Source organism: Crinia signifera, chromosome 7 (genome assembly GCF_055691185.1).
Source record: "Crinia signifera chromosome 7, ASM5569118v1, whole genome shotgun sequence".
Taxonomy (NCBI): domain Eukaryota; kingdom Metazoa; phylum Chordata; class Amphibia; order Anura; family Myobatrachidae; genus Crinia; species Crinia signifera.
In genome coordinates, this window is record NC_139223.1 from 87,226,721 (window position 1) to 87,249,009 (window position 22,289).

At 44.1% G+C, this 22,289-nt stretch overlaps 1 protein-coding gene across 1 annotated transcript in view; it reads right to left on the reverse strand.

Moving 5' to 3' along the window:
* Window positions 1-586: 586 nt before the first annotated feature.
* LUC7L (LUC7 like) overlaps window positions 587-22,289 on the reverse strand; it is a 40,450-nt gene continuing 18,747 nt past the window's right edge. Inside the window, exons 4-9 of the mRNA XM_083153435.1 lie at window positions 17,615-17,725; window positions 15,931-16,074; window positions 5,770-5,946; window positions 4,183-4,271; window positions 3,487-3,672; window positions 587-1,665 (exon numbers count right to left, since the gene is read on the reverse strand). Coding sequence (XP_083009561.1) covers window positions 3,510-3,672; window positions 4,183-4,271; window positions 5,770-5,946; window positions 15,931-16,074; window positions 17,615-17,725 — 684 coding nt within the window. The 3' untranslated portion in view covers window positions 587-1,665; window positions 3,487-3,509. The remainder of the gene's footprint in view (window positions 1,666-3,486; window positions 3,673-4,182; window positions 4,272-5,769; window positions 5,947-15,930; window positions 16,075-17,614; window positions 17,726-22,289) is intronic.

A 22,289-nucleotide genomic window follows, 5' to 3' on the forward strand; every position in this document is an offset into this window, starting at 1 on the left:
TTTCCAGTGCTAGCCTATGGCCCCGGACGTGTCCCAAAGAATACTTCTAGGATACAAAATATACTTAAAATAATAGTGAACAGGTATAAAAGCTAATAAACTGGGTTATATTTTTTCTGTTTACAAACTAAAGTGGCATGAGTCAACAGTTTACTCTTGAGTAGTGGAGACCTCTCACTCTGGAAAGCTAGTTCCAGAAAGTCATTACGGAAAATGTTGGGTTACGTTACAAATCCTTCATCAGCAGATCAAAAGTAAGCGACTGGAGGTAAGAAATAAGAATGTACTTTAGGTATCCTGAAGCTTGGTTAAGTAGAGCTTGGTAAATCTGCAAGCCAATCTTGAAATACATTTGTCATCTTACAGGAAGCCGGTGTAGAGGTGTTATGTGGCAGGAGCGAGTCTGGATATGCCAAGATGGTTGCCTCATTTTCAACATCTCAAGTGAAATGTCAAATGAAAACCACTTTTTTTCTTTAAATGGTCCTTTAATTCTGTCCACATTTATATTTCAAATAAACATAAAATTTGATTAATCAAAAAAATAAAAATAGAAAAATAAAATAAAACCATTTCACTCCCAGGACATTTGTAGTGGATACAAAAATTGTAAATGGTTTTATTTACCAAGTCAACAAATCAGTCTACATAGCTTCAGGATCTACATAGCTTCAGCCACAAAGTACAACAGTAGGTTTTGATGAATGATATGCAGTTTCTGCAGCATTAGCAAATCATTTACAGCTTCTGGAGGCCTAAAGAGTAGGTTTCTGAATAAAAGTCAGATACTGCACATTCTGTGTACTATTCTAACATCTGCAAGCTAGGGTCATAACACGAGTGCTGTGTCGGTAACTTTTGTTATGCAAATATCTTTTTGTCTGAAGAACTAATAGTTAAGCCTTTATTTTCCCCCTTAGTCTAAGGAAATTTTTTTTAACAGTTTTAATTCAAAACTGGTATGATCAGACATGTAGCCTTGAAGGAGTGGGACCACACTGGGTCAATTCATACTGGGAGTTAAACCCCATACCACTGTTTTCTGAAGCTACATTCTAAAGTGATCATACACTCCTGTAATGCGGTATTAAATGGATTACAATGAAATATCTGTACCACTGTAGCTGTGGTGGTCTGGTCAGACAATGTGGTGTTCTTAAACAAATCATAAACCATTGCCCTTAGAGTGAGGGGAGAGATAATAGGGCCGTGGATATTACTACAGAGGCAAACATGTTTACTATCTACAAATGTTATACAGGTTTATACCACATGGAAACTACAATAACAGTTTTTGGTATATTACAAACTCCCATCCATTTCCCCCTCCCCCCAAAATAAAAGAAATAAAAAAACGAAACAATAAAAACCCACAATAAAACAAAATTCATACACTAAACAAATATTTTAATTATACTCAAACTACTTTCAAACTGAGGGCAAGCAGAATATAATTTTGTAACATAGCTATTTTGAAAACAATAAAAAATTAGGTTTATCAAATGTGAGTTTTCAGTAAGAAAAAAGCTTTATTATCATTTATAGAACATTGCTCGATTACTTAAAAATACAACACAAAGAATGTTATTTGAAGTTCTGCAAGTTCCCCATATGCAAAGTCAGACTTCAAGACTCAAATACGGTGTTTGTGTGATCTTATCTGATCTAAAAAAAAAAAAAAAAGCAAGTTTACGGACCAAAATCAAACTGTAAAAGCAATAGAACCACGACAAAATTACAATGATAATAAGGTGTATTTTGCGCATTATCATATTTTTTGTGTAAATGCAAATATTCTACAGCGGCAATAGTCACTTACACAATCGTAATAAACATAATGCTTTCCTTAAAGAGGTTAATTCACATATCAATGTTAAACTTTCTGTTTGTGGCCCGCTCATTTGTCTAACCAACTAACCAAATTTATTTATTTACAGTTTCTAATACCACTTGGGACGTGCCCTCCCTCAGATCCTGTTTACACTGCACTTCAATCTGGGTTATTCCCTGGTAATGCCCTTTTACACTGGAAACGAATCAGCCCTCTCTTTCCTTGCTGCTGTCATTAAAAACGGCCTTTTTAGGCAGTTTATGATGAGGTCACAAGAAAGGGAACAGGAAACTCTTTTTTGCTTTATTATGCTGAAAAGGACAGGTTTGGGGTCCTCCAAACAGTCAGGCTGAGGGGGATGCTGTGGGACACACTGCGTTACAGCCAGTGTGTGTTGCTGAGGATGAGGCTGTAAGCACACTGTGGAAAGTTGCTGTAGTGTAGGGTACAGGCTATAAACAGCCTTGTATTGCTGCCTGTGCGAGTCTCCAGCAGATGACATCATCTGCCAGAGCCACAGAAGCATCAATCAGCTTCTCGCAACATTCCCCAGGTCAAATAACCCAGGTAAGTACCATTTACACAGCCCCTAACCACGGATAAGCCCCTGAGCATTTCCCGTGTCACACTGCTAGGGAACAGGATCTGCATTATTTTTTTTTAGCCCATTTAGACCAAGCCCAGGCGCAGTAATAACCCGGGTCAGGCCTCTGGTGTAAAAGGGGCATTATATAGCACAGCATTTTCCGTTGCACAATTGGAGACAGTGATAAAACAAATTGGGTAGTACACTGACAGAGGTAAGAGGGCCCTTCTCTCAAGTTTACAATCTGTAGCTGGCTGGTTGAAAAGAAACTCTGGTTAATGTATGGGATCAAATTACATTTACCCATTTGTTTTTAAATGCTGGAAAACCATTAAAAATGTTCAGACACGTTGGTTAAATCACTTTGAGTTAACCAACTTGTCTGAACTACCTTTGTTACCCATTTTTCTGTTTGGAGAACAAATAGTAGAATGTCATTTGCTCCCAAACATTACCAGATTTACATTCCAGCCAGTTGACTAAATAATCTGTGGCCAGCTAGCCACTAATACCCCTTTTACACTAGACAAGCTGGGTCGCACCCAGGATTTTGTACCCGGGAGCAAGCTGGCTTGCTGACCCTTTCCCACTAGTCTCCCAATCAGGCACAAAGTCGGGTGGGTGATGTCATCCGGAGGCGGGGCCGGCACTATGTGATGAGAGCATCTCCCACCGGCTTCTTTATATTGCAGTGAACGGGACCTAGGTCGCATTGACCCGGGTTACACGTTTCCACTGCCCCTGTACCCGGGAGCGTCCCGGGTCCACCCCAAGTAACTACCCGGTTTGGAGTTTTGCGTTTTCACTAGCAGAAATCCCAGGTTGATGGGCGTCCCCGCACATCGACCCAGGTTATTTGTGCTAGTGGAAAAGGGGTAGTAATGGCTCTATTCTGTGAGTTGTTCCCTCTAAAGCAGAAGTATAACACTTTGGTGTTAAAAAAAATAAAAAAAAATCTGTGGAGACCAAAGACATATAAAGAGACCTTTCCTCAGATTAAAAGAATGACAATACCTCTCAATTAACAAGCTAAAACATATAACTAAAATCACAATAATAAGCCAAATACCTTCTCAGTCTTCTTAACAGTAATTATTTTTTTGATCGTTCTCTATCTCGTGAACTGCCATGGTAACTTTTGTTGCGACTTCCGGAACGACTACGATGATGTCTATGCCTCTCCCTAGACCTTGATCTTCGCTTCTCACGAGAAGTGGATCGCGATCTTCGTCTCTTTCGCTCCTTTGATCGTGACCTGAAAATAATATGTGTTAACTACATTAAGGAGAAAACAAGAATACATTTGATCGTATACAATTTGTTCCAAAGCTTGTTTATTTCTTACACTTCACATAAAAAGTGACATTGAGACACTGGTGGTTATTCACTGAGGAACCATTTCTAGTAAGGTATAAAGACTGTTCTTACCATATCATACAAACTCCTGTGATGTGCACACTAGAATGATGAGGCTTGCCTCACTCACTCACTCATTCTTTATCAGTTCAGTTTTTGTTGTAAACTACCCAAGCAGGGTTTACTGGGGAATGAACACAAGTAATATACATCAGAAACGCAAAGGGATATAGTTATTACTGATGCTCATGGTGACTAAATTTAAAGTCTGTGGAGCAACCTTAAGAGATGCCTGTAGGAACTTGCTATATATAAATATTATTCTTACAAAGCAAAAGAAATTAGGAAGTGCAAGGTGTGGGTAGTGGTCAGAAGAGTTGTTCTCCTTAATTTCAAAAGAAATATTAACCTTTTCCCCGATCGCTCTTCTCTATCTCGTTCCTCTCTCCTCCGCAAGCGATCCTGGTTCCGTTTTTCTTGCTTGGTTGCCACAGTTTTCTAAATTGTAAAATTCAAAAACAAACTAATCAGTGTTTTTCCACAATGATTGGTAGGACAAAAATGAAACCCGACATATACTCTGCTGATTCAAAGTTAAGGATGATATCACCATGTGGTAGATAATGGTGCAGATGTATGTTTTGAAATAAGGGGTCCCACTTCTCCTGCATAACATGGAGGAGCGGACACCCGTTATGGGCAAAAGTATTAACCCCCCCCCAATAATGAGAGCAGTTATGCCCAGCGGTTATAGTTCTCGCCAGCTGTAATGGGCATGCGCGAGATCTAACTTTTATCGCGAGATCTCGCAGTGGGGGATAGGACAACGCTGAGCTGGCAAAAGCGGCCTGGGCGGCTGTTAATACATTGCCCCGGGCCTTTAAAAACTGGGGGATTGCAAGGGAAAGCCCCGCCGAGCATAACTCGGTGGGCTGTCAATTGCGCACGTTAGGTGCGCTAGTAATACATTAGGGAAAATTTAATCCCCCCAGTTAACTAGCGTAAAGTGCACTTCTGCACTTAGCGCTGGTTAGTAGATCTGCCCCAATGTGTAGCTAAGACACAAGCAGATAGCAGTGATCCTATCCTGAAGATTGTATCAGCAGGCCTTATTTAATTTGAAATGCCATTTTATCTGCATCAAACCACACAATAAGTAGAAAACACTAACTAAACCTTTTACAAAAACACACACCTACATATAAAAAATTACGCGGATTACTGCAATGCAATATTGTTACAGGCTTTGGTTAAAAAACCTTGCACTTGGGCAGTTCTGGTCCATCAGGGAAAACTTACAATGAGCACAGATCTAGAGATCGATTCAATTATCCATGAATCTCTTTGCTGCATAAAATAAAATTTATGCTGCATTTGCAATACCTTTGTACTCAATACCTGGACTCTATCCACAAGTCCAGGGTAACAGCGAGTTGCAAAGGAGGGGAGTTGCAAAGGAGGGGAGTTGAGGTACCGCTGATGGCGCTACCACAACATTACAATGGCAACTCACCCAACTCTAGGGAATTAACCCCACACAATCAATCCATAGAAAGTAAAAAAAAAAAAAAAGTATTTATAGGTTTGCTTACAGTCTGAACCTATACAGCTATCGTTAAATACAACAAATACAAGTATCAATGTAACAGCACATACAGGCAGAAAGTGCTTTTATAAGCTTATACAAAAATGCCAAGGTGTTTTTTTTGGATACTGCCTAAATTAACAGTGCAGTTAGTGTCAGCTCAGGGTACTTATAATGTTAGTTGGGCGCCCACTATAGTTAGTACGCTCATACCCCCACTATCCATGTCAGCATGGAGTTGAATTTATATAGTGCGAGGAGCGTAGCGAGCCACCGAGACTGAAGCGTGGCGAGCGGCTGCGTAAAACTAAGCAAATAGCTTAGTGGGCGCCTAACTAACATATAAGTACCCAGATCAGCTTCTCACAGGGAAAAAAAAATGGTATACCATAAATTTGGAAATATACTTACTCGCATTTGCTCAAGTTTTTCTCGAATGAGAATAAATCCTAGGTGCAATTTCCCCCCAAAGTGATCGGCAAGTCGGCGATCATTGTCATGCAATCCAAGGTACGCGGAACAGACTTCACAAACCCGCAGTTTCTGCTGCTGAAAGCTGGAAGCAGGCATTGAATTGCGGTATTCATCCTGTGCAAAGAGGACAAAATATTAAACAAAGCAAAAAAAGGGACACTTTAGAAAGATCATGCAAATATTAATGTAATGTGTTTCATGTTCTGAGTGGCAGTACATGGCAAGACAAATACAAATTAGTATTAAATAAAAATAGGATTTTAATACCTACCGGTAAATCCTTTTCTCGAAGTTCTTATGGGATACAGGGATTCGTTCATAACGATGGGGAAAAGAGCTTATCCGAAGGAGACAGGCACATATAAAAATTTATACAGGGTGTACTGGCTCCTCCCCTCTGCTCCCCTCCCTCTAGCTTCAGTTAAGTGAACTGTGCCGAAGGAGAAGAACAATATGAGAGGAATATGTGTATATTTACCGTGGTGAGATTCATCCAGCACACCCAACATTCAACATAACAGACCACATTAGCAACCCCATAACCTGGGAAGTCTAAGGGCCTAAGAACATGTCAACATGACAACTATTTTGAACTGTGTTCCAACTGGAACAATGCATAGAATAATCACCTAAGTGACCATGTACACTCGTGGACCTTTAAGGTACACTATGTAAGATTAAGTTACCTAGGTAACCTACACCCTATGTCCGCCAGGAACAAGAAGGGTAGCAGAAGGACCCAGAATTGGTCCATATCTCACAAAGTGAGCAAGGCAAACCTCCGCACAGAGGCGGGTGCCCTGTATCCCATAAGAACTTCGAGAAAAGGATTTACCGGTAGGTATTAAAATCCTATTTTCTCTATCATTCTTATGGGATACAGGGATTCGTTCATAACGATGGGGATATACCAAAGATATCAGAACGGGCGGGATTGTGCGGAACCTATTGCCGCCGCACCGCTTGCCCAAACTGAGTATCCTCAGTGGCCAGAGCATCAAACTTATAAAATTTGACAAAAGTGTGTTGGCCAGACCATGTGGCTGCTCTACACAATTGTAAGGCCGAAACTCCTCGGGCAGCCGCCCAGGATGTCCCCACGGAACGAGTAGAGTGAGCTTTCACCCCAACAGGCATAGGCAGCTTTGCTACCGCATAAGCCTGTTTAATGGTTGCACATATCCATCGTGCAATAGACTGCTTGGAAGCAGGACGTCCAATCTTTTGGGCATCATAAAGGACGAAAAGTCCATCAGTTTTTCGAATCCTTGCTGTTCTCCTGATGTAGACACGGAGAATCCTTACTACGTCCAAGGACGTCGGCACCTCAGAATGAGGCCCACCAGCAGGAACCACAATTGGCTGGTTCACATGGAACGCAGACACCACTTTGGGCAGAAAACGCGGGTTAGTACGTAATTCTGCCCTGTCCTCAAAGAATATCAAATAAGGACTCTTGCAAGTCAACGCCCCTAGCTCCGAGACCCTCCTAGCCGAAGCTAGGGCCAGTAAGACCACTGTCTTCCAGGTTAAATATTTCAGGTCAATTTCCTCCAAGGGCTCAAACCAGGAGGATTTAAGGAACTTCAGCACAACATCCAAGTCCCACGGTGGAGTAGGGGCCACAAAAGGAGGTTGTATGTGCAACACTCCTTGCAGAAATGTCTGCACTTCAGGAATATTAGCCAGTTTCCTCTGGAAGAAAACTGATAACGCAGATACCTGCACCTTCAAAGAGCCTAGGCGTAGGCCGAGATCCAGACCAGCTTGAAGAAAGCTAAGAAATCTTTCAAGTCTGAACTCAGATGGAGAAAACTTTCCCTGTTCGCACCAACCCACATATCTTTTCCAGATATGGTGGTAATGTGCAGCTGTTACCGGTTTCCTTGCACTTGTCATAGTTCTGATGACCGAAGTGTGAAACCCCTTCTGAGTCAGGATCTGCCGTTCAACTTCCAGGCCGTCAAACGCAGCTGTTCCAAGGCCTGGAAGACGCACGGTCCTTGCATGAGTAGATCTCTTTGCAGGGGTAGGCGCCACGAGTCCCTTTGCAGACTTAGAAGTTCCGGGTACCACGTTCTTCGTGGCCAGTCTGGGGCCACCAGAATAACCTCGGTTCCTTCTCTTCTTATCTTCCTTAGCACCCGAGCCACTAGGGGGATCGGTGGGAAGACATAGACCAGGCTGTTGAACGTCCACGGTATGGAGAGGGCGTCCACTCCTTCTGCCTGAGGGTCTCTTGCCCTCGAGAAGTACCTGGATACTTTCCAGTTGTTTCTTGATGCCATCAAGTCTACCAGTGGGGTCCCCCACCGAGCCACCAGAGAATTGAATACCTGGTGGTGTAGACTCCATTCCCCGGGGTGGAGCTCGTGGCGACTGAGGAAGTCTGCTTCCCAGTTGTCCACCCCGGGTATGAAGATGGCCGAGAGCGCTTGGCAATGACTCTCTGCCCAGGACAGGATCTTCGATGCTTCCCTCATACAGGGCCTGCTCTTGGTCCCGCCCTGTCTGTTCAGGAATGCCACCGTGGTGGCGTTGTCTGATTGTATACGGACCGCCTGACCGCAGAGGAGAGGGCCCGCCTTCAGAAGTGCGTAATACACAGCACGTAACTCCAGGCTGTTGATATGGAGGCGTGTTTCCCATAGGGTCCACTTGCCCTGAAAGGACTGACCCATTGTCACTGCCCCCCATCCCGTGAGGCTTGCATCCGTGGTGACTAAGACCCAATCCTGGATGCCAATCCGACGCCCTGCCAGCAGGTTGGGCGTGTGGAGCCACCACTGTAGTGACAGTCTGGTCCGAGATGACAACGCAATGCGCCGGTGCATCTGATGGTGTGAACCGGACCACTTCGCTAGGAGATCGAGCTGGAAAATCCTGCTGTGAAACCTCCCGAATTGGAGAGCCTCGAAAGAGGCGACCATCTTTCCCAATAGGACAATGCACTGGTGTACTGTCACCTGGGGGGTCCTTAGCAAGTCTGTGACCAGCCGCTGGATGTCCAACACCTTGTCCTGTGGCAGGGACACTCTCATGAGAGCTGTGTCCATCACCATGCCCAGGAACTGGAGTCTCTGTGAAGGGATCAGAGAAGACTTTGCCAGATTCAGGAGCCAACCATGGCCCGACAGGGTCTGTATGGTAACTTGTAGAGCTGTCTGTAGTTCCTGTGGCGACCGCGCCTTTACCAACAGGTCGTCCAAGTATGGTATCACGCAGATACCCTTTTTTCTTAAAACCACCATCATCTCCGCCATCACCTTGGTGAATATGCGCGGGGCTGAGGACAAGCCGAATGGCAGTGCGCGAAACTGATAGTGCTCGTTTAACAGCGCAAACCTCAGGTATTTCTGATGAGGGGGCCATATTGGGATGTGAAGGTAGGCGTCCTTCACATCTAGGGACGCCAAGAACTCCCCCTCCTCCAGTGCCGCTATCACGGCCCGCAAGGACTCCATCTTGAATTTGGTTACTTTCAAGAAGGGATTCAGGGATTTTAAGTTCAGAATTGGGCGCACTGACCCGTCCGGTTTCGGAACTACAAATAGGTTCGAGTAATAACCCTGCCCCCTCTCTAGGGGAGGGACCCGGGTTATAACCTTGGCCTGCACCAGCTTTTGGATTGCTTGCTGCAACACCACTTGGTCCTCTGGGGACGCTGGGAGGCCTGATTTGAAGAACCTCTGAGGTGGCTGAACTGCAAACTCCAGCTTGTAGCCGTGCGTAATAAGAGCCTGTACCCAAGAATTGAGGCACGAGGCTTCCCAAACCTGGCCGAAGAACGCCAGTCTGGCTCCCACCTCTGCCGGAGCTAATGGTGGAGCCCCACCGTCATGCTGCGGGTTTTCCTGCAGCTGCCCCAGATGGCCGCTCTGCGGTGGCCGAAGCGGAAGGCTTCCTGAATTTACCACGGGAGCCTCTTGCAGCGTTTGAACCACCTCTTGCTTTAGGGCGGAATTTACTAGCCCGAAAGGACTGCTGCTGGGAGTGAGCCTGAAAAGGACGCTTTGGCGCCTGTGGAGTGGATGGCAGGAAAGTGGACTTACCCGCCGTGGCTTTAGAGATTAATTCGTCTAAATCACTCCCAAATAACCTGCCACCTGTGAAGGGGAGGTTTTCTACACTCCTTTTGGAGTCAGCGTCAGCAGCCCACTGCCGGAGCCAGAGGGATCTGCGCCCAGACACTGCCATGGCTGAGTTACGGCCGTTAATGGCACCTAACTCCTTCTGCGCTTCACACAGAACTTTAGCAGTGTCCTGAATATGGTGTAATTTTTCAGACACCTGCGCAACTGTCATGTCGCCCAGAAGACCTTCCTGTATCTGGGAGGCCCACGTGTATATGGACTTGGCCATATAGCAACTAGCTAATACAGGACGCTGACACGCGCCACTAGCAGTAAAAATGGACTTCAAAGTGTTTTCAACCTTTCTGTCCGTGGTGTCTTTAAGTGAAGACGACCCTGGTACTGGGAGTACCATCTTTTTGGCTAAGCGAGACACAGAAGCATCAACCTCTGGTGGCTCCTCCCACACCTTACGTCCCTCAGGATCGAAGGGAAACGTGGACTTAAACTTTTTAGCCACTTTAAACCTCATTTCTGGGTTATTCCACGCTGACTTGAATGTACTTTCCAGGTCAGCCTGCTCAGGGAAAACTACCTGTTGCCTTTTCTGAGTAGCAAAGAAGGTATCACCTGCTGTGGATTCAGCTAAGGGAAGGTCCAACACCTCCCTGATTTCCATAATCAATGGCTCTGTGCCCCGCAGTAGTGACTGTGAAGCATCAGGCTCGTCATCACCTGCGTCTGCATCATCCATATCATCACCATCATCCCCATCATCAGCCCCGGAATCAGGGGTTTGAGAGGGGGTCTTTCTCTTACGAGTATCCCCAGGGGTGGGAGTAATTACATCCACTCTGGCAGAGAGGATAGCCAGCTCCCTCTGTACTCTCTGGGTCTGTGCTGCAGTAGCAGTTAACTGTGTAGTCACAGTCTCAAGCATGGTTTTTATACCTGTAGCCCAGGCTGGCTCCTGTGAGCTGTCCTGTGTGCTACTTTGCTGCCCAGTTAGTTGTGGGGGGACCCCAGTACTTTGAGGGGACATGCATGGCTCACATGTAACCTGTGATGAAGATGCTGGCACAAACTTATCACTGCACACCATACATGTAAGTTTCCTCACCATTGTGACAAACAAACAGTCTCCCCTCACACAGCGCGCACACACAGTGGATATGCAGTGTGAAATTAACCAGATAAATACTATGTGTAGCCTTATCTGATCTGTACAGCTTAACAAGCCAGTGGGGTGGTGTACAGAGGATAATGGAGGAGACCAATACACCTGATAACCTTAGCTCTCCGATTAGAAGAGCTGGTAATACAGTACAGTATCAATAACAGTACTTTACAGTGTAAGCAGGCAAGTGCACAAGTACACAAGCGCTGAAAACCTGAAGCTGTCTCTGCAAGCAGATTCCCTCTGATCCACACCGCTGAGGAGTGTCTGGAGCAGTATAATGGCGTTTCCAGCAGCCAGGGAAGAAGCAGGAAGCAGGTTTTGGCGCCCTCACAGAGCTGGTCTCACTCTGGGTAAGCTCCGCCCAGCGTAATGGCGCCGGAGCTTACCTGCGTTTTATACTGAGACTGACATTGGGGAATGTCCAAATCCTCTTTGGTAACTGCCCTGGACAAAACAGGAACTGTACCCTGTCTCAGTGTAGGCAGGGGGTTACGCGGTCCCTGTGCAGGGCACCGCCATACCGCCGCCATTTTGCCGCACAATAACCCGGGGACCCCACGGCGGGGGACCCCGGGGTAATACTCACCACAGACGTCTTCAGACTGGACTAGGGGTGTGCGGCGTGCCAGGGGTGTGCGCGCTGCAGCGCAATGCCCGCGGTAACATCACCCACTCAGGACGGTGGTCCTGTGGCAGGGACAGCTCGGTACCTTGAAGTGGCCAGCAGCTGAACCCTTCCCCTAGTCTCCCACGACGCAGGACTGCTGTTAAGTCCAAACAGCAGCCCCAAAATAATAAAGAAAATAAAACAGAAGAAAAACTCTCTGGAGCTCTTCCTGACATGTGCTTCTCCTGAGGCACAGTTCTCAAACTGAAGCTAGAGGGAGGGGAGCAGAGGGGAGGAGCCAGTACACCCTGTATAAATTTTTATATGTGCCTGTCTCCTTCGGATAAGCTCTTTTCCCCATCGTTATGAACGAATCCCTGTATCCCATAAGAATGATAGAGAAAATATGCAATTTAGAAATTTGCAAACCTAGATTTTCAATGATAGGATTCTCTTTTTTAACTTTAAACTACATTTCTATAAAAGGAAAGAGGAAAGCATGATGGCCAGTACAGTTTGTCATGGTGGGGGTGGATGGTTGGGGGATTGGGGGGTTCGTTGCACAAGATGGGGAGACTCAATTGTTTAATCTGGATGACCCCCTGTCATGTGATTAATGGAACATATAAGTAAGTCACAGGGGTGTGCTACCACAGACAAAATAGGTTGAAGTGTTAGGATATTGGGGAGAGGAAAGTTTGTCTTTTGTTAGAGGCAGAAGGGAGCCCATATTAGGAGGAGATGTGGGTCCTGATATGCCACATGGGTACTCTTTACCTAGCACGGCGCCCGCGATTTTGATCGTGGGCATCGCAAGTAAAAAAATCGCGGGCATCGCGGGCATTGAATGCACTAAAAATCGGGTGCGACGCGACCGACGCGATTTCCCATAGGGAACAATGTTAAATGTCTCAATTGACCCGATTTTCATGTTCAATGCCTCAATTGACCCGATTTTTCCATAGGAAACAATGATAAATGGCCCACAGAGGCCAAATAGCCACCCTGAAGTGTGAAATGGCCCCCACAATCGTTAACGCCACCCCACGATCAACGTCAACCCGAAGCGTGGCGAGCACAGCGAGCCCACGAGGGGCGGCGGTACGCGTCATACGACCTTTTCATACCCCCACTATCCACGTCGGCGTGGAGTTGAGAATAGAATAGTGTGGCGAGCGCAGCGAGCCACCGCGAGGGGACGCGGATACCTTCACAGGTAAACGCGTCCCTTCGCGGGCTTCACAGGTATCCGCGTCCGCTCGCGGGGCTCGCCACGCTTCGGGCTCGGTGGCTCGCTGCGCTCGCCACACTATTCTATTCTCAACTCCACGCCGACGTGGATAGTGGGGGTATGAAAAGGTCGTAGGACGCGTACCGCCGCCGCTCGCCACGCTTCGGGTTCACGTTGATTGTGGGGTGGCGTTAACAATTGTGGGGGCCATTTCACACTTCAGGGTGCCTATTTGGCCTCTGTGGGCCATTTAACATTGTTTCCTATGGAAAAATCGGGTCAATTGAGGCATTGAACAGGAAAATCGTCACAATTGAGACATTTAACATTGTTCCCTATGGGAAATCGCGGGCATCGCGTCGGGCGCGTCTCACCCGATTTTTTAGTGCATTCAATGCCTGCGATGGGCGCCGTGATAAGTAAAGAGTACCGCCACATGTAGTAGTCTGGGGTTGCTCCAAGGTAGGTAGCTCTTAGTTTGGATACATCAAGTAAGGAGCCATTATCATGTGGCTCCTTGCTGGTTAATCGTAGAACAAATTTAGGGTAACAGTGGTGTGGGGTGCGGTGCCCCTGGACTGGTTGGGCTGGGTGGTTTTAGTGCGGCATGCCCTTACATTCTATTAACACTTTTCCCTCACTAACACTATCTCTCTCATTTTAATTTATCTCTCTCTTTATATATAGCTTCGGCTTCTTATCACTAATTAATAACAATTAGTATCTCACTGGCGTGCCGCACTGGGCCTCCTAGCTTATGATAGTTTTTGGGGTGCCGCACCCTGCACCTAGATATAGCGCTAGGGACCCCCAATATACAGAGAAGCCTTGACGCGGCTTGGGGGCATAGCATACACCTGCGCAGGTATATGTAACCAATATCTCTGAATTCTATTATCATGTAGTGTTCAAGATTAGTTACTAATACTACTCCGTGTGCTGAGGGAAAACATGTCTTGTTTACTTACTCAGTATTTAACCCCCTCCCTCATGCACCTGGGTAATATTACTGAACTAATTGAGCATCTACCACTATCTGTATGTATGGTGCACCAATTAGCAAGAAAGATCATAAAAATATACATTTGATTATTAAAGTTTAAAAAAGGACTGCGAAATATGACAAACAACATAAAACAAGTGAGTACAGTGCATTAAAAGATGCACGTGCGGAGTCTTAGACCCACTATCACAGTACTAGTGTGTGCCTATGGCAATGTATGTGGGACACTATAGATTGTTCCTTGTTCATTATTTAACTTTTGATAATTCAGGAAAGGTGTCACCAGCTAGTATCTGAGGTCTGTGTATTGATTGAACTATTTGCTGCTGGGTATTTGTTATTTAAAGATAACGCAAGTAGTCTGCTGTTTATACGGAAGTATATGTGATGTTACACAGATGGTTCATTCAAGCAGCATATCTCACACTCTTATGGTCTTATGTAATGTGGGCTGTTACAGTACCTTACGGTGCAGCAGCACCAGTGAGTGTACTGACACTGAACCCATACATAGATTAAAGAGATATTGCTGTAGGCAGACAGGCGTAAGTATTAATATATGGCTGAGAGATAATTCACCCGACAATAGCAAGTAGATAGTGTTGTATTATTTCCTACACTGTATGGGCTATGATAGTCCCAATGGAAATACAGTTGTGGTGAAATACATTTACTGCGGTTGAGGTCACCTCTATTATCGTAGGCACTAGGCAAGTAGCTGACGTCAGCTGCGTCTCCCCTTCAGGAGTGCTAGTTAGCACGCTAGATGCTGGCTATCAGTCGGGTGAAGGCAGCGTATAGGTAAATACACAAATACATTAGAGTCCTGAAAAGGACTGATATACAGAAATTATAGACAGTGATCTGAAGACGTCCGCACGGCTTGGTTGGCAGGCGTACACTTCGCAGATCTTCCTCAGACACTTCATAATAAAAGGTATATTTTATGATCTCTTTCTTGCTAATTGGTGCACCACTAAAGACAAACCTTTCCTCTCCCCAATATCCTAACTGTTATGGTGGGGGCCCTACTTTGATAGTGATCAGGGAGCTACTGTATGTGGCATGGGTATGTTCTCCCAGCGATCAACTGCTTTATGCAAACACTTCAAGTTTCTTACCACAGACCAAAAAAAAATAATAATAATAATCACATTGGTAGTTTAACTAGATGCAGGAACTGATGTGAATGAATACATTTTCATCATTTAGCACTTTGTAATCGGTATGTGCAATATAAAAGCTAAGAATTAGAAAAATTAGAACTATGGAAAGAAAAATTACAGGACACATTACTAAAACCACATAAGACATAACCAGAGGGGGGGGGGGGGATTTCATAATACAATTACATAGCAAACGAAAAAAGCCTAAGCAATCCCTAAATTGATTTGGGTTTTCGATACTTGTTTCCTAGCACGGCGCCACTGATTTTAATTGTATGAAATCGGGTCGATCGCATGGCATGCAACCAAACCGCATGCGATGCACCCGATTTTTACATTGGAACCAATATTAAATGGTCCCTGAGACCCGATTTTACATTGGACCCAACGTTAAATGCCCCCCCAGACCCGATTTTTAATAGTAAACCCACCCTGATGGTGAATTATGTCAAATGCCCCCCCATTGTTAACGCCACAATCAACGTCAACCCGAAGTGTGTTGGCATGGCATGCGATTCGACCGATTTTCAAAGTGCGTTAAAAACATGTTTAAAGCGGTCGGGTCCCATCGCATACATTAAGTTAAGGCTAGGAAACAAGTACCGGGTTTTCTTGGAACGGGTTGGAACGTTTATGTGGGTTTATTAACAATATTTTCTATTTTACCATTATTTTCTAGTATCTATTGATTACATCCACTGTAGTTATTACATAGGAACCAGATACCACTGGTATTCACCACCCATAGTCAATAACAAAGTGGCAAAAAATAGATTACCATGTATTTCTTTTTAAAAAGTTTTGAAAGAGTTTACATTAAGTGAAATAAAACAGCAACCTCTGCCTCTCTTTTTCTGGCCTTCACTCTCTCCATCTCCAGTAGAATTCTTTGTGACTCATCAACATTTCCTTCAGCCCCAAGCTGTTCAGCTTTTGCCAGTAGTTTTCCAATCTCTTCATTTAATTCGTGAACTTTTTCTGCCTTGAAAATAAATAAGACAAGGATGGCACACAAAAAAGTCTCTGGGACTAACATACATTTGTATTGGCAGTATATATTAACAAAAGTTTTAGGACTATTCATATTCAATATTGTCATTATCATTATCATATTATATTGTCCATATAAATTCTGAAATCTTTTTGTAATCCTGAAATTTTGGGACCGACAGGTTCTAAATTTGGGATTGGGATTAAGGGAAAAAAGGGTATACAAAAGAACTATACTTCCACCCCCCACCCCATCCTCTTTGCTATCCTATTACCCTCTTTGCTACCTGTGATCTGATATTTTTTCCCTTTCCAGTCTCACTATGGGCAGTATTCAATTACACCAATTGTGAAAAACAAAACACTTTATTTTAAAAGTTCACCTTCCACTTCACCATAAAAATATAGCGATTGCTACTCGGTGAATCATGGCGAAAAAAACCTTGAAATGTATTCGCCATCTGGTCATTGAATAGGGTGATTCACTGTTTTAGTCAGAAATTCGCCTTACAGCACAAAATCGCCATAAAAACCTGGCGAATCAGCCTTATTGAATACCGCCCTATGCCTCTTTCACGCATCTCATTCCCATAGAGATGATTAAAAGGGACTTCTGTAGGTGGAAGCTCTCTCAGCCAATCAGAGAACGGCCGGTCATTTCACAGGTATTTTAAAAATCTAATAGCCGCCACTGCACTGCCCGTTCCGCTGCTGCTATTTGTGATCACAGCATACCCGGCCAGGTCATCAGCGCTCGCCGCACCCGGCACCCGTCCCCACTATTTGTGATCACATGCCCGGCCAAGTCAGCAGCACTCGCCGAACCCGCCGCCCGCCCCCACTACTGGCGCTGCACCCCACCTGCTCCTCATTGGCATCACCGCTACCCGCCCCACTACTCCTCACCGTGCTGCAGCTCCCCATTTGTTTTACATGTGATAAATCACAAGCGATTTATCACATGTAAAAACTGGCTCATCAAGTCCTAAATTGTATGTGAGCCTCCCGGGGAGCGGCCGGGCGGCTCGGAGGAGAATTGGGTCCGACTTGTCCTTAGGACAAGTCGGCCTAATGTATGGGGGCCTTAAGAGCAGCCACATCACTGGAATCCATCTATTTTATATGCTGCTGGAGGAGCCTGACAGGGCAATGTAACTGGAACTGAGAAGGTCACCTACCCAAAGCCCCCTTGCCCAATCAATGGTGTGTTTTGATTCACATAATACCAGTCTAAAGGATTTTAATCCCAAGTATTTTTTAAACTCAAAAATGTGCAGTATTGGAATCCTCTGCACCCGTGTGGATCTATGAGGGGAAAGAACCCATGCAGGGGAATATTGCCGGGACAGACTGTGGTATAAAAGGTGACAAACGCCAGGTTGCACCAGTGTTGAGCTGGGTCCAAAAACCCGGGTGCGACCCAGCGTTTTGGTGTAAAAGGGGTATTATTTGGCATTGGACCCTGGTAGACTAGCTTGTGAACAAATAAATGACAATCATGACAATAATACGGAATCTGGTTTTGTAAATACCTTTACAGCAACTTCTGCACTTATCTCCTCTTGGGTTTCAGCAAGACGTTTCTTTGCAAGTTCAGTCCTTCGGTCACACTCCGTTATAAAGCTCTCCAAATGATCCATAGCCTAAAAGTCAATAATTGTATGCCGGTGAGATGCAATGCTATAAATGCACTATTTCTAACATGATATTGTGGTCATCTGTTATTAAACAATGATAATGGGCCATATGTATCAAGCTTCAAATAGTGATGCTCCAGTCTGTCATTTTTGAAACCCAACCTGAAACATGGCAGCTGAACAGCCCGTCAGTCAGCTCCTACCACTCTCCATTGTATAACTTTTTGATGTTTACATCACCCACATCCCATAAAATTCAGCCATGCAAATGGAAAGTATGTACTAATGTACTCCTCGATAAAGTACCACAAAGTCTCTTTAAATATAATTAGCACTATGTAATTAGCCCATGAATGGGAATAAATAAAAAACCATAACTATATAATGTCTTAAAGCATATTGAAGCACACAAGTTGGGATCATTTGGTCTACAGCAGGACAGGCCAACCTGTGGCTCTCCAGATGTTGTGAAACTACAAATCCCAGCATGACTTGCCACAGTTTTAACACTTGGCTCTCCAGATGTTGTGAAACTACAAATCCCAGCATGACTTGCCACAGTTTTAACACTCCCTTATAGCAAAACTGTGGCAAGGCATGATGGGATTTGTAGTTTCACAACATCTGGAGCGCCACAGGTTGGCCAGGCCTGGTCTACAGAATTATGGTCGACACGGCTCTAGGTTGAAAGGTCATTAGTTCGACAATGTCTAGGTCGACATGGGTTTTTCACTTTTTTCTTACCTGAATGTCAACACAGTCGACTTGGACAGTTTAAAGTGCACCGCATCCCCTCGCTATGCGTCGGGCACAGTGCCTCGCTACACGGCACACTATTTTATTCTTCCACCTCGCCCTAGTGGATGGTAGGGCAGGAAATACTGCCTGCAGGCACATGTCGGCTCAGAATAGTGAAAAACCCCATGTCGACCTAGACATTGACAAACTAATGACCTTTACACCTAGAACCATGTCGACCTTTCCCCATGTCCATCTAGACCCATGTCGACCTAATGACTGTCGACCATCATGCTGTAGACCAGTGGTAGCCAACCCTAGCCCTCGAGAGCTACCAACAGTTCACATTTTCCAGACAACCTAGCTGCTGCACTCATTAATCACTGACACATTTTAAAAGATCCACAGATGGAGCTAATTAGCTCACTTGTGATTCTGTGAGGAGACCTGCAAAACATGCACTGTTGGTAGCTCTCGAGGACTAGGGTTGGCTACCCCAGCTGTAGACCAGATGGCCGCATCCCAAGCCCACATATACGTTGAAATGTTTAACTAGTCGACAATACCAGCGTTTCCTTTTACCATACACATTTCAGACGTTTGCTACTACAAACTATGCATGCCGCACAGCTCACTGCATGAATATGAACTGATAGGGGTGCAGAGTTGCTTTTCCAGGTAACTCCTTTGCAATGCAATGTAAATTATAACAATAGGTTCCACGGTAACGTGAGTGGAAACATTGGTTTGGAGATTTCAATGCAGGCAGCTGGGCAATATTTCTTAGTAATAGAACTACAAGCTCATGAAGTACAAATAAAAGGTCCAATTACTGGAATTATTGTTTAGTAACCATTTGCATGCCAAGGGAATTTGTCAAAATTGGTGTGAAAATTGGCAAGCCCAAATTTTATACATCATAGTGACCTTTAATGTTTTTCATATCTATATCTATAGATAGATAGATAGATAGATACACACACACACACACACACACACACACAAGGTGAAAGAATGGGCACTCAGGGACTCTCAGTAAGGTGAAAGGTGGACTGGTTTATTCAGTCAAAGCGCCAATGTTTCGGGGTCTCCCCCTTCGTCAGGACAGACATGGTGGTATGTCCTGACGAAGGGGGAGACCCCGAAACGTTGGCGCTTTGACTGAATAAACCAGTCCACCTTTCACCTTACTGAGAGTCCCTGAGTGCCCATTCTTTCACCTTGTATCTACAAGGGGCTGCAAGGTCCCTACTGCTGGCACCGGGGCACGCTACCTTCCACCTGGCTTCTATTAAGTCCTGCAGTGCCGTGTGTGTGTGTGTGTGTGTGTGTGTGTGTGTGTGTGTGTGTGTGTGTAGATAGATATACAGACAGCCAGCCAGCCAGAGATATAGATAATATGGATAAATATATATATATATATATATATATATATATATATATATATATATATATATATATATATATATATATATATATATATATATATATATATATATATAGAGATAGGATAGATAGATAGATATACTATCCTATTTCTTTTTTCAAATTTTTTATTTGATTTTTTATAACAAATATATAACAAATGTGAGCAACACTGGTATTTTTGCCAGATATTTTGAACATCTCTATCAGAGATATTGACACTCAAAGAGTTAAGGGACTTCAGTTTTCTGGTTTATCTACATCTCATGCTGGCCCTCTACAGTTCATATAAAACGCGGTACACATGCAGACAAGCTCTTAAATAAACCCTCTCCACCCAAATAAAGTATTGGTCCTATTTTAGATTGCTAACATATAAACTACTCAATCTTGGTGGAACTATTTGTACCTTGACCTGCATTTTTTACATTTCTAACATTTCATGATTTCTCACTGTACACCCCAACTATTTAAATCAGACTGCCTTGGTGGCAGGAATTTTTTTTGTTAAACACTTTTGCTAATTAACCAACTTGAAAGCATACACTGGTCTCACATCTTTAATTCCTCTGCAAATGTTTTGAACCTATTATCCCCACTCATTAAATGTTCCCATTCTCAGCTCAAGGAACCACTCCGATAAATGAATTTCCCCTAATCTCAAGAATGAATCAACATGGGCGAAAACAGCTGCAACAACTGTCGAAAAAGGACAAAGTCAACAAAACCACAGGAATTTGTGGCAATTTGACAATACACACAGCATTCAATAAAGTGAATTGAATTCGGGCAAAATACATTTTTTGTCCAGGATTGAATACCGGCCTAGCCCCACGTGTGAGGACTTTTATTCTCCTAGTATGCATTTTGGTCAGTGGATAATTAAACAAATACAGAAAACAAACAGTGGTGTGCCAGCACTAGCTGTTCTGATCAGGTAAGCAAGACTGTTTCTCATAAAAAAAGTAGGTACTTATGTAGTATCTGGGCATCCAATTTAGAAATCGGGTCGGATCTGTAGCATCGCATGCGACCAAATCGTATGCGATGGTCCCGATTTTTCCATAGGATTCAATATTAAAATGGTCTGAGTCCATTTTAACATAGAATTCAATGGGAAAAAGGGGTCCTTTTCCTTTCCCCACTATCCAAGTGGGCATGGAGTTGGATATAAACCTGTGTCGAGCGTAGCGAGCCACCGAGCCCAAAGCGTGGCGAGCCCCAGAATACTTTTTAAGAAATCTGCGTTCGCTCGCCACGCTTCGGGCTTGGTGGCTCGCTACAGGTTTATATCCATCTCCATGCCCACTTGGATAGTGGGGAAATGAACAGGACCTTGTTAAAATTGAATCCTATGCAAAATCGCATCGCATGCGATTCGATGCAATTTTGCCGAAAATCGCGTCAAATCGCATCTGATTGTATGCCTTAAGGTAAGGCATACAATCAGAAAATCGGCAGCCCAGATACTACATAAGTACCAAAAAGTATTTATTTATTAATAATATCACATTAAGCATCTATCATAGATCATATAAAATAAACATGAATAAAAAAAATATAGATAAAAAAATTGAGCAATAGTATAGAATATACTCTGGGTGATGTAAGAATTTGGGTCTAGGACTCCATCAAGATGGAGCTCCTGAGGAAGCCAGCCACAGACTAGCCGGGGAAACGCGTTGAGCTGATACCAACCAGTCTGGACTCTCATCTATTCATCTAACGTGACCAGTCCACTCTCCCACCGACGAATGGTAACTCCTGACAATCTGGACTTTTCAAATATTGGGATATCTGCATTGTTCCTAATCCAGCCACAAAAGGAGACCACACGCCTAATAGGGAGGCTTGAGCCCTTGGAATTATAGGGCAAAGGACATTGGGATTCCTGGACATATCAAATTCTTCCAGGAGACATAAAAGATGGTAATATTATTTCTCCAAGTCATCTTGATGAAGTTCTAGACCCAATTTCTTACATCACCCAGAGTATATTCTATACTATTGCTAAATTTTTTATCTATATGTTTTATTCATGTTTATTTTATATGATCTATGATAGATGCTTAATGTGATATTAATTAATAAATACTTTATGAGAACCGTCTTGCTTACCTGGTTAGAACAGCTAGTGCTGGCACACCACTGTTTATATTTCTATATATTTTTTGGGCCTGACAACCCTGTGCCGGCTGCTATTGATAGCGCACCACTCCACCTTTTTCTTCTTTAAATACAGAAAACAACCTGCTAGGGCTACTTTAGTAATGGATTTGAGTACCTATATTATTTATACAAGCAGCAACATATTATATTTATAGTACCTATTTACTATAAAACAGATTCCCATTCATTCCTGTCCCAGTAGAGCTTGCAATCTATATTTGTTATTACGCAAACATCG